The sequence below is a fragment of the Notothenia rossii genome, assembly GCF_949606895.1.
Source record: "Notothenia rossii genome assembly, chromosome: 1".
NCBI lineage: Eukaryota > Metazoa > Chordata > Actinopteri > Perciformes > Nototheniidae > Notothenia > Notothenia rossii.
In genome coordinates, this window is record NC_136912.1 from 10788720 (window position 1) to 10802254 (window position 13535).

Genomic DNA, 13535 nt, shown 5'->3' on the forward strand with positions numbered 1-13535 from the left:
GTGCATCAGTATTAAGGAAGGGGCAACTATTACATCTGTGTTTCCTCTAAAAACAAGACATGTCTATGGTTGTAGCTTTCTATAATTCACTTTTAAGCCTTGAAAAGACCAACACACACACAAAAAAGAGACCTGAGTAAGACCAAAACAACATAAAACAGTTGTTTGTTGTTCCCTTAAACATGTATTTTCTATACCATCACGACCAAACACATGCTTTATCAGGACTAAACCCCAAAATAAAATAAAAAACACATCTTTTAATAGTCATATGATAAAATACTACCATAGAATAAGTTCCTTGCAGGTATTTCCACATAATGAAAGAGAAAGTATTTACTCAGCAGACTTCCAGAAAGTGAAGGCAGCCCTGCAGCTCCAAGGTCAAAGCTGAAATCTGACACCTCATGCTAAACTGCATGAAAGACAATTGTTTTTGACAATACATCTAAATCTATACTGTTGTCATTTGTAATTTTCTTGTTTTCTTTGGCCTTCTCTGGACGTTGTTTTTATTTTTGGCATGTGACACAAAGGCTACACTTTATCCAGCTTATTTTATTAAGTATCGTCTTAACTGTCTTTAGTCTTCTTCCTGCAATGTAATGTCTTACATCTGTTTGGAAAACTAATTTAAGAAGTAAGAATGCTTGTTTCCTGGAATCAGTCTCTGATGCCATGTGGATGTTCATCCAGAGTCTCACCGCCTCTCTGCAGCTTAACCCCGCCCACACCGAGCGCTCAAACCGGCCATTGGTTCACCGTGGCCCGGTCCTTCCCACTGGAGGAGTTAAACATAGAGAGAGTCACACAGCTGGAGGTCAAACACACAGAACAGAAGGAGAGCTGCACAGTGGCTGATACTTCAGTCTGCTCTGTGGAGATGTTGTAAAAAGGAGTTTTCAGACTTTATGAAAGAAGCCGTCCAAAGTGTCACAATGTGGAAACCCGGAGCCGGATCCAGAAGCTCCGTGAATCCCGCTGCTGTCACCGCGGTGTCCTGCCTGCTGGTGACCGGGATGCTGGTGCTTTCGGTCGGACACCCGGGCAGTGGAGACCCGATGGAGCCTGGGGCTGCAACGACGAGCGGGAAAGTTTTCTCGGCGTATTTCAGGAAACTTACCCGGGAGAGGAGAGCTATAAGCCCACCTCCGAGGAGAAGCGTTCCTCCCGGGCCGGTGGAGCCTCTCTCCCCGGAGGACCTGTTCATAGCGGTGAAAACCACCGGGAGGTATCACCGGCAGAGACTGGAGCTGCTGCTTGACACCTGGATCTCCAGAAACATGCAACAGGTGAGACACAATCTGACACCCAGCTGTGGAAGAAGTACTCTGATCATATACTTAAGTACAAGTAGAAATATTATGGTCTTTAAAAACCCTAAGGAAATGCTCTGAGCTGAAAATGTCCCCTAAACTACAGGTATCAAAAGCAAAAGTATTTAGAATCCAGCATGGATCTTTTCTTTTCTTTACAGCATAATGTGCAATAGACTACTATTCATCTTTTTAAACAAATACATTTCATATGATTTTAAAGTTGTGGTTTGTCAAGGTTGAGGCAAATGTATTTAGGTTACTTAAAATACTATAGTTGTAAAATACTAAATCAGATCATATAGAATAGGTACAAAGTAGCTAGTAATGAGATTTAAATAAACCTAGTTGAGTTACAATGACAACTTTACTTCTAAAATGTAGTGAAGTAAATGTTCATGTAGCATAAAATGTAATGTAAATGAAAGAAAAAGTTTGTCAAAATAATACTTAATTACAACACCCAGTATAAGCCTACTTAGTGTCATTTAACCACTTATGTTACCTGTCATTGTAAACAATACTTTTGAATTGTATACAGGAAAACTTGAGATAGCTACGTTATATAAAAACAGACCAAATGTAAAAAGAGACTTTTGCTCAACAATAAACTATTAAAGCTGTTAGAAACCAGAAAGGTAAACTACTCTACTCTCTGTGTTAATGTGGGTGAAAACCATTCAGAAAGTGAATATTCATTAGCCTTTATCATGCAATTTGGTGCAAATCAGTCACACAAAAGGAGACCAGATAGTCTTTTTCTATTGTTTACTACAAGTAAACTTTAAATCCTGTGTTTATGTGGTTTATCAGCTGGTGCAGTTTTAATATTTGACAAGATCAAATGCACATTATCTGGCTTTAAGTGTGGTCCTGTGTAAATAGTACCTATATTAAGGGAAGTTATAAAGGTTTCCCAAATCTCCTGCTGCCATTGCGAGTGAGTTATAAACCCCCTGTAATGTGCCGGTGTCTGCAGGCCCTTTGATCCCGCTGCCAGTGCATTGTAAAAGTGAGATAGAGGCCTTTGTAATGTATGAGAGGAGAAGTGAGGAGCTAACAGGCCAACCGCAGGGCTGCTAACGTGTTGACATTATACAAGCGGGGGGTGTGAAGAGGAGAGATGGATGAAGCCTGGATTGCATTAAGTAGTTTCAATGAGATGCAGATTTGTTTGCAGAGTTGGGAATAAAAACAATTGTTCAGTTGTTGTTTAGACTGTCGTCAACATTCACAGAATCACTACTTAATGAAAAACGGCTTCAAACATCAAGAACAACTGAGATGTCATGGCTTTAAAAATAGCAGACAAAGCCAATGAAGTTCATTTTCAAAGGTTCAGAGTTATAATGAAACGAAACACAAGTTTAAGTTACTTTTCCGCGTCTTCTTCACTACATTTAGGGGAAGTTGTGTGATGTTTAAACCACTAGCCTTAGATAGTATATATGTTTGGCCTAAAGCTTTTAGTATTGGGTTCAACGCCTTTTAAATAATCTCAACTTCTCTTTTTTCATAATATTCTGTACACTTACACAGTAATTCAGTAACACTGAAAGGAGCAATCGTTTTTGCCTGAGTAGCAAAATAGTTTATTTTACTTAAAGTGGACCTATCATGCTATATTTGAATAATATATTGTAGGGCTAGGGCCATACCTATATAAAACATGTCTGTGAAGTTTTTTTTTCAAAATACCAAACAGATCATGCATTTTAGCCATGCCTCATTTCGCTCTATTTGCTCTATTCCAGCCCTGTTTTTGCAAAGGCTGAATCTGGTTATGGCTAGAAAGGATCCGTCTTGTGTAAAACTCTCGCGAGAGTTTGCAAGTCACGTAGCTGAATGTTTACGTTAGGCAGGCAGCTTTTAAGTTACGATCGTTAACATCAGTGGGCCACAGCAAATGATGGTGAGAAGCTAAACTATCTATTAATTAATGTCAATTACAGGGAGTGTGATTGTTGAAATAGGGTGTTAGCGGTCTTGCTGTTAATTTGTATGTTGCATCATGTTACTGCTGTAGATGTGTTTCCGAGCCGCTCCGATTACAACGAGAACCTGACGTCATATTTACACAAGACGGATCCTTTCTAGCCATAACCGCTGAATCTGTGAGAAGTCTTCTTCGCTGCTGTTGTGGCAGACTACAGCGCCACTTACAGACCTGGCATATGTACTACAGTGTCTCCAGCGCTTTCGAGCGGCAGTGGCCGTGGCCCAAGCCTCCATTCCGCTGATAGGTGGAGAGTTGCCCATATAGACGGAGCACCCCTTTTCTGACGTCAGAAAAATTCAAATCTGTATCAGTCTGTATCAGATCCATTGCAGCCCTGTTTTGAGAGATTTGGGTATGGAGGTAAAGAGAGAGGGTTGTGTTTTCTGACACTTGGTGAGTTCCCTGACAGACCGGGGACACATATTCATGTATAAAAGACGTACAAAAGTGCATTTTGCATGATAGGTCCCCCTTAAATAAATATTGTGAATTGGGCAGAATCTACTGATTATTTGTTGGAATAATTACTTCGAATAGGAGAAAAATGCCTGTGCCTGGATAAAAGCGTCTAACAAGTAACATGTAATGTAATATCAGCTTTACTATCAAAGAAAAGTAAGGAAACAACAACATATTGATTATGGGAAGCTAGAAACGGAATATGTTTTTGCAGTTTTTGCTTGAAAAACTATGAACTCAAACTATATCTTCTGGTTAATTGTCTAATCATTGCAGCTACATCTGAATTAATATTCCTTCACTGATACTAGAAACCATCTTTCCTCATGATTAAACCATCAGTCCTGTGATCTGGATCATTGAAAGATGACTTTAAAGGAGGGGTGATCAGTCTCACAGATAAATATTTAAAATCAAACGCTACAATTTAGCTCTGCATCACGGTGGTGAGTGAGTCAATCTGTTGCTCTACAACACATGAGGCTGTGGTAGACTGCACCCAGCGGCTTCAAAGCTCCTAATCGAAGGCAGACAGGACTGTGGAGCGAACAGCGGTCTCTCGGATTTCCATTCAAACCTCAGTGTTTGAATGAGGAGTCGTTGCAGTCTCATCCCATGCTGCACAGAGACTGTTGACATGTAAATAGAGCTTATGTTGGAGAAATCAGCTGATTCGTCTGACGCATTCCTGCCCCGCTCCCACACTCAGGTGTGTGTGTGTAACTCCACCTGCTTCCCAGACACACCTCTATACTGTAAGACTGCTGAGTAATGGAAACACACTCAGATGCCCTGGGAACCCAGCAGATTTCTCACGGGAAGTTCAAAAAGCGTCTGATCACAAGACTAAACACACACAAAGACACCACTTTCTCCCACTGCCTTAATGGCTGTTGTTGTTGTGATCACTGTTTCCTGTGTTGTAAAACTCCTACAACCACCAACCCCCCCCCCCCTCTCTTAAAATCCACATTTTCTCTCCACTGTGACCTCTACCCTCCTCCTCCCAACACACACTGCTGCTGCACACACTCACAAGCTCTCTAGAGGCTTAAGAGTGGAAAACTGACTGACGAAAACTCACAGCTGGCTGGACACGCAGAGATGTTTTTCTCTCTCTACCACAGGCAGCGGTACGAAGATTTAGTATTTAATTTGTGCTGCATGGCAGGGGGGTTGCAGATGGGAGTCCCTCTGGGGATTTTCCTACGTTCTTCAGGAAGGATAGAAAGTATAGAGATTCTTTTTATTGCTTTCGTCCCTCTCCTGTTGCAGATTTATTGATATTATCAATCCCTTTAAGACAGATTAAGGTTGACTGTAGACGTTTGTTTGACATGATTACTACTGAATGTAAAGCAACATTTACCTAATAGGTGTAAGATTGGCCGTCAGGAGTTGTATAATAAAAATATTATTGCATTTTGTTTGGAAGAGTAACAGGACACTACAGGGCATGTGACAACCCATAAAAGAAGTTCTCAAATCATGGCAGAAACACAAGAAAGACATCAAAGAGAAGATCACAGAGCGCTCATTAGGAGAAAAACCAAGCAATAATAGATTTTAAAACTTTAAAGAGAAGCACAGTCCATAGTTCATTTTTGCAGGTACATAGAGCCTAAATCAAAAATCATTTTCTTGCCTTTTCGTAAGAGACACTTGGGAAATAGAGTGATTTGGTGTGACTGGATTTGACATGAGGTGAAGCTAAAGTCCTCATTTTTAAGTTGAGTGTGTTTGCATGAAAATATTAATCAATTGCAGACCTTTTAGACGACAGAGAGTAATTAGACGAGTCAACACAAACAAAGTCATAATGTTTTTTTATTTGGCATAAAGTCCTTCGTAGTCGATTCATGTCTGAAAGATATACTGCAGAAAGGTTAGTGGACTCTTGGCATCTTTCCCGCTGAAGCTTTGCAGGCTGCACTGCAGCATCTCATTAAGTATTGATCTGTTGGCGTGCATGTCGAGGTCCACTTGGCATCAATTACAAAAGTGAACGTTTTAGAGACTTCAAGGACGATTACAGCCATTGTTATAAGAACATTTAGCTTTAATTGCCCAATTTAGCAAAGTCTTAACTTAAAGTGCACCTATCATGCTATTTTTAGGCAATAGCATAGGTCTCAGATATATCAAAACTAGTGCTGTCGCGATTAAACGCAAATTAATCGCACATTTTTTATCTGTTCTAAATGTTCTAAATATTTTTCAAGTGTTTAATACTCTTATCAACATATGAATGGACAAATATGCTTTATGCACATTTTTGTTTATTATCATTGGATCAATGAAAAATATTCTCATGAATATTTTCGATACAACAACCTGGAACCTCTCTCTCTTTCTCTTCACTCTCTCCCTCCCAACCCTGTGTACTTCTTTGCACCGAGCCAGTTGCTCAAACAGATAAGCCTGTTTGCCGTTGTCGGCGAAATGCCGCTCCTTTGTCTTCATCTTCAGTCAAAGCATGAGACGAACCACTGTGGGTCAAAAATAATGCGCTGTGATGTGCAGTCGACACGTTGGATGCGATCCGAACGATCTAACGCAGCCCCTCATCCTCCACCAGTGGCGTAGCAAGGTTGTCAACAACAGCCTGCCCCTGGCCTTAGACCACCACAGCTGGACAACGGCACAGCAAACTAATCACACAATCACTTTACAGAATTAATCGAGATTTCGAGGAAGATGTATGACAAAAAAAACTGTCCGTTACATCTCCTTGTTCTCTCTTGTCCTTTCTCTTTTGAGCGCCGCTCTTTTGCTTTGGTTTTGCTGTACATAAATCCAAACTATTCAATTGTATAATTCTGCCAAAATTGCTGCTGCTAGCTACAGTACCTATAACTTTTGAGGTTGATTAAATGGTTCGCTCGTCAGGCAAGGTATCACATGAAAGGGAGCAAGGTCATTGGACAGACAATTTACAAATGAAATAAGGTTGCTTGGTTACTTTGAAGACTACGTGAACCGGTCTCGCTAGAATCTCACACCATCCAACTAACAACAACAACAACGTCAAGCCTTTGGGCTCTGAAACTACAGGGCGGGCCGAGGACAAATACACATGCATTAATCGCACGTTAAAATCATTACTGGGCACCCTTACCTCTTGCTCGTTTCATATTAGCGAAATGCTTGTGCATGCTAAATGTTAGCCTTCACTGACTTGATCAATTGATGTCCTGCTGCATTATCCTAGAATTAGGGCACTATGTATAAAAAGGACATCCTCCACTATTATCCCAACATGTATAAACAGCCTGAAAATTAGAGCTAGGATTCAGCAGTTTCACTTCAACTCTATTGTTCTGAAATACCAAAAAAAGAAAAATATTTAAAGGCTCTGTTCTGCAGCTCTGTTTTTGCACCCAAGCTGTTTTACTTCCTGTGGAAAGTTGAGGGGTCTACACGGCTTCCTGAGTAGTGAGCAGTGACCCTCAACCCTGTCACTCAACACACACACACACACACACACACACACACACACACACACACACACACACACACACACACACACACACACACACACACACACACACACACACACAGCTGCTCTGCTGTTGATAGACAAGGCGCTTACCTTTTCCTGGCTTGCATCCAATATTTGCATTGCACACTGCTGTTGGTGTGTGCGTGTCAGCGTGTGTATGTGTGTGTGTGACCGAGGAAACAGGTGGAGTCTCACCTGAAATCATAAACAATCCTTCATGAACAATGATGGTGGAGCAGTGAGTCCCTTTTCATGATGGTGTTTTTGTTTCTGCTGGAATAACATGGAGCGTGTGTTTGTGTTTCTTTCCATAGACGTTTGTGTTCACTGATGGAGAGGACGAGGAGCTGAGGAAGAGGATGGGTGAGCAACACACACACACACACACACACACACACACACACACACACACACACACACACACACACACACACACACACACACACACACACACACACACACACACACACACACACACACACACACACACACACACACACATGGCAGTTTTGCTGAGCAGCAACAGTGTTATCTGCAGTCAGTGAGCAGGAAAGCAGGAACCGGGCTGCTGACTTTGCAATAATGTGTTTCCATGAAGTGCAGGAAGTCACTTCAGTTTTATCAACAAACCTTTCCTCATCTCACTCATAGAATTGTTTAACTTGCAATGAGCCATTCTTCTCACTATCTGACACATTGTACTACTCTATGCAGAAAAACATGTCTAACGAGGATATGTATTAGGCTGTCTTTAATCAGTGTGCTACTTACTAAGAGCTTCTTCAATAAATAAACATAATTTATCTCATATTGTAGATCTAACCAATGCTGTGTCGGGGCTTGTTATTCATTTGTATTTGTCGTTGATATCAGGAGATCACCTGATCAACACCAACTGCTCCGCGGCCCACAATCGCCAGGCTCTCTCCTGTAAAATGGCTCTGGAATACGACACTTTCATCAACTCTGCCAAGAAGTAAGAAGACACTCTTCTCACACCCAATAACACCTAGTCCTCTTTTATTCAAGTCACTAAAGCCAGAGACAGGAGGGTTCAGACACGCTCTTATTCTTTCTCTTCTTCGAAATACCAAAATATAGCAATGTTGTAGATCTGTGTAACAATAGGTAGATGTGATTTCAAAACATGAATTCAATCCCGCAGAACAAAAAGCAGTGTATTCATTATTCATAAATCCTTTGTGGTCAAAACACGGTTTGCTGTAAGGCTCCGGGATACTTTTGTATAAGGCTGACTTCATTTTAACGAAGGTTCAGTATCCTGCAGTTGTTTTAAGAGTCACCTTGCCAGCAATGTATATTTTAATTTCGATAAATAAATTGACACTCATTGAGCATTTGACTAACTGTCATGTGTTGCAGGTGGTTCTGTCACGTGGACGATGATAACTACGTGAACGTGGGCTCCCTGCTGAAGCTCTTGTCTCAGTTCAGTCACTCTCAGGACGTTTACCTGGGCCGGCCCAGCCTGGAGCGACCCATCGAGGCCACGGAGAAGCTCGGCACCGCTGAAATGGTAATGATTTGATTCACCTTGCAGATGCTCAGACAGTAGCTAATGATTCCACTTTATATTCTGCTGTTTCACCTTATTCCCTGCTCCATGACTAAAACAGATATGCATCCAAATTGATCTCAGTCTGTGGGATTTTGGAAGCTTCTTAAAGGGATAGGTTTGATTTTGAAGTAGCGTTGTATGAGGTAGTTGGTGGTGTGCATGGTTAGTTTGGAGAACTATAATGGATAGGGTCAGCAGCAAACTGTATTTAAGCCACATACAAAATATCAGTTTAAGTACATGCTGTATTGGAAATAATTTAGCTGCTTAACCGTTCTCTCGTCGTTTTCAAAAGGAAAATGAACCCCTTGTCGATGCTCTCTATAAAGCTCCCAAAAACAATTATCTAAACTAACCCGTATTGGTTAGTTCTTATGGTGAAACTTCTGTGTTTTGAATGCACGATTACCCAGAAAAGAACAGATGGAGAAGCAGTAGACGAACTTCAAAGTTGTGCAACTGAAGGTGAAATCTTCTTTAATTGCTATTGCCACTTAAAGAGAAGCTTGAACCAAGTAATACGAAACCTATTTTAGCCAAGAAAAAAAGAAATCCATTTCAGCTTAAGTGTACTTTAACTTTCTGTCAGACAGCCCTCTCCATTAACAGAAGCTTCTGTCTACACTTTGAAGTCAGAGCCAGACTCCTTTCACAAAAACCGATTTGACCTTCAGTTGCACAACGTTGAAGTTTGTCTACTGCTTCTTCATCTGTTATTTTCTGGGTAATCGTGCATTCAAAACACAGAAGTTTCACAATAAGAACTAACCAATACGGGTTAGTTCAGATAATTGTTTTTGGGAGCTGCCCACAGAGTTGGATCGACATGTGTTTGTCCTTCACTGATGCCAGAGCAGTGTGATCACGGACCCTTCTCTCATGCGGTTTGTTTGTGTGTTTGTTTGCAGAAACAGGTGAGTTTCTGGTTCGCAACCGGAGGAGCGGGATTCTGTCTGAGCCGTGGCCTCGCTCTCAAGATGATACCCTGGGCGAGGTAAATACACACTGGATAAATGATCACGATATGTTTTTGCATCTGTTTAAGCTACATCACAACATCTCCTCTTTCCTATGTTTTTATATTTGTAATAATAATAATGAATTTTATTTTTAGAGCTTTTTTGTTGAAGCTAAGACACTTCACAGAGTAAAAAATCATAAAAATAACACACTTAAAGGTCACCTCTAATGCAAAATCCATTTTCTCATGTCTCTTCTACATCAACATGTGTCCCCTCTGTGGAAAGAGACTCTGAAAGTTTCAGGAAAAAAGATTCTCTCTTTTTGTCCTGATCCGTTTCTATAAAAACCTGTCTGAAAATGAGCTGATCAGATTTTGGCCACTTTATGATGTTATAACAATGTTTTGGCTTGTGTAACCATTAGCCAATCAGCAATCAAGGTAACCCCCCCCCCCCCCCCCCCCCCCCCCCCACACCTTATCAACTGAATCTCCTCCTAGAGCACCATTGTGTTCTTTGTAACCAAATATCTCTCAGAGGGGCGTGGGGAGGGACTCCTTATTTTCATCTAATGTAACAGACAGAGAAACAGCACTGAAACAGAGGGGATTATGGGTAATGCTGCAATGATCTGTTTGGTGTTTGGAGCCAAACACTTCAGAGACATGTTTTATATATATTTGATGAAAATCAGTATAATAGGGGACCGTTAAAATATATAAAACACAACATTAATTACAGATTAAAAGCAGTTCTGAAGAGGTGAGTTTTGATTAGTGATTTGAACATTCTTTCCCTGTGCAGTGAGGGCTCCTTCATGGCGACGGCAGATCACATCCGCCTCCCTGACGACTGCACGGTGGGCTACATCGTGGAGGCGCTGCTGGGGGTCCGCCTGCTCCGCTCGGCGCTGTTCCACTCTCACCTGGAGAACCTGGGGCTGGTGTCAGACATACACAACCAGGTACACATGTGACCGCCGTTGATTAGCCGTGTCTGCGTTGTGTTTCGTTGAAGGATGAGACCCGAGCCAGCATACCGTTGACCCGATCTCCGTTTACTCACTGACTGACAACAGATAACAAATCAGTCGTTATTATATCAGTTTTCCCTCACACTGACTCAGACCTAGTCAGGTATTTAACGTTTAATTAATAAATGAAGGACACAGAATCATTAAGTGCAAAACACAGAATTTGTGTGATTTATAATAAATATTTCACACACACACACACACACACACACACACACACACACACACACACACACACACACACACACACACACATACTGGCCTATCAGCAGACTGTCTAACAGCTTGTTTCTGTTTTCCTCTCCAGGTGACTCTCAGCTACGGCACAGTGGAAAACAGCAGAAACACAGTCAATGTGAACGGACTGTTTTCAATAAATGAAGATCCTACAAGGTAAAATATCAGTAAATGGTGCAGCACAAACACCTTACAGTCACTTCACGATTCATTTCATATTTGTGTTGGTCCAGAAGTTGTCAGAAAATTGGGAAAATGTGATTATATAAACCAGGCGATGGTTTCAAATTCCTTCTTTTGTTCGACTTAAATGCAATACTAAGAAAAACAGGAAGTCCCCACAATTAAAAAAAATTAAGCCTATTAAGTTGATTTTCAAAATGGCTTCTGTCAATCAATGTAACAATTTATAAATTAATTGTTCAGCTCTATTTGTGATCATTCTCCTGAGGAAGTGTCCCAATGTTCTGACTTTTAAAACAGACCTGCGCTTAATTCTTTTGATGGCAAATGTAACGTTTGAGCCTGTAAATGTCAGTCTGTGATGCTCAGTCTAACACAAAAGGCGACCTGCTCTCTGAACAGTGAGAGGAACAACATTGACATCAGAGGCAACCAACAATGGAAAGGATAAAACCCAAACCGATCTTATCTCTAAACTTCCCGACATTAAGAGTGTTTATTTTTTATTTGTCCGGCTTCCCTTCTTTCTTCCCCTTTCTTTTCTATTTCCTCTTGTCAGTAATGGTATCATTGTGTATTGAATTGGGCTGATTGTCATTACTTCTGACATGGATGGCAGTTTGTCTACAGGGTGGATATAAGAGCTGGAGATAATAACATAAAGCTGTTGACGTATTGATGGACGGGTTAATCGAAAAAGAATCAAATCCATCAAAAACCTTATGATTATCGACAGAACCCAGTGTCAGGAAACTCTTTAGTTTTAAAACGTGTGTTCTCCGTTATGTAAGCGATCTGGTTGTGTATGTTTTACTACTATGACAAGCTTCCTGGCTTTGTTCATTGTGTGTGTATGATAGCATGCACACGGCTAATTGTATTCACAGTCTTATTTTGAAATCTGCAGTTGGCGGCTTCCAGGCATTGTGACACTCATTTCCCTCTCATTCTCAGGTTCAGGTCGGTCCATTGTCTGCTGTACCCAGACACTGCTTGGTGCCCCCGCCCCCGGTGACTCTAACCCCCGACCAGAGACACACTGACTGCTGGAGGAGGACAAATAAATCTCTGGTGTAACTCAATTTGTCACTGAAGGAGGAGGAAATCATTGCAGACATCCAGGAATTCAGAGAGGAGTCTCGCTGCTGCCCTCCTCTGGCTCACCAGGGAGGAAGAATCTCTCACGTCCAACAGCAGTCTGGGAAACAGACTTTTTTTTTACGAGGGCCTTCCATTTTATTAGTTTGACACCTGAACTCTGACTCTGTGGACTGTTGTTGGGTGTCAAAGGGCCACAAATTGTAACAAGAGAAAGAGACTAAAGGTCAGATATATCAGTTTGAACCAACAAACGATCCAACAGATTGAGATTATATCAATTGACTGCTGTTTCATTAAGCTTTTTTTCTGCTTCTTCCATGGTAAAAGAATGTGTTACTTGCCCACTCTGTGCCCCTCACATGCTCAAGTGTTATCAGTTTGTAATGTACTACATGAAGGAACAATTATTTGTTATGTAATGAGGCTAAAAGCATCTGGGAAATGTTGATGGTTTTATCTGACGCTTATCCTTTCCGTATTCAGTATTATCTTTTCTCTGAAGTATATCATCATGACTGTCATTACGCCGTCTTATTTCTGCTTATCTTCAATTAATTTGGGGGAATACGCTCATTTGTTTTCATGAGGGTTAGATAATATGGTCATATGTGAGCTTTAGAGCCGATAGTCAACTTATTTGTTTACTCTCAGACAAAAACAGGCTAACAGTTTCCTCCTGTCTTTATGCTAAGCTAAGCTAACTCCTGGTTTAAGCCACTACTATTTTTAATACAGACACAAAAATAAAAGGAAATCAATGCATTTAACTCGCATGAAAGCATATTGATAGTATTTCTCCAATTTAACAAACCTCTGAAGTTCATATATTAACTCATTTGGTGAGGCCTCTGTTACAAATAATGCTTTTGACTGCCTCTATCCATTCCAATAGCTGAATTATGATCATTAATGATGCTTTTTACACAGTAGCAGTGTAACAAATATGTCCCGAATGACTCATGTTGGGTCGTGTTTTATCTTTCTGTGCTTTGAAAGCAGTTGTTTAACTGAATGAAAGTTGTTCAATTTAATTCAGTCCCGTGTAAAATGAATTTATATGATGAACCGTTGCTTCTGAAGCGTACATGCTACCTCCAGTATCTGGACGGTGTGTAGACATGGAATAAAAAAACAGTTTTCTTTTGATATGTTTCTGTGATCTTC

At 40.8% G+C, this 13535-nt stretch overlaps 1 protein-coding gene across 1 annotated transcript; it reads left to right on the forward strand.

Moving 5' to 3' along the window:
• Nucleotides 1–810: 810 nt before the first annotated feature.
• LOC307042548 (beta-1,3-N-acetylglucosaminyltransferase lunatic fringe-like) lies at nt 811–13535 on the forward strand. The gene is made up of 8 exons (XM_079686501.1): nt 811–1292; nt 7591–7639; nt 8150–8252; nt 8660–8813; nt 9764–9849; nt 10622–10781; nt 11158–11243; nt 12225–13535. The coding sequence occupies exons 1-8, from the start codon at nt 912–914 to the stop codon at nt 12283–12285; spliced, it is 1080 nt and encodes a 359-aa protein (XP_079542627.1). The 5' UTR covers nt 811–911; the 3' UTR covers nt 12286–13535.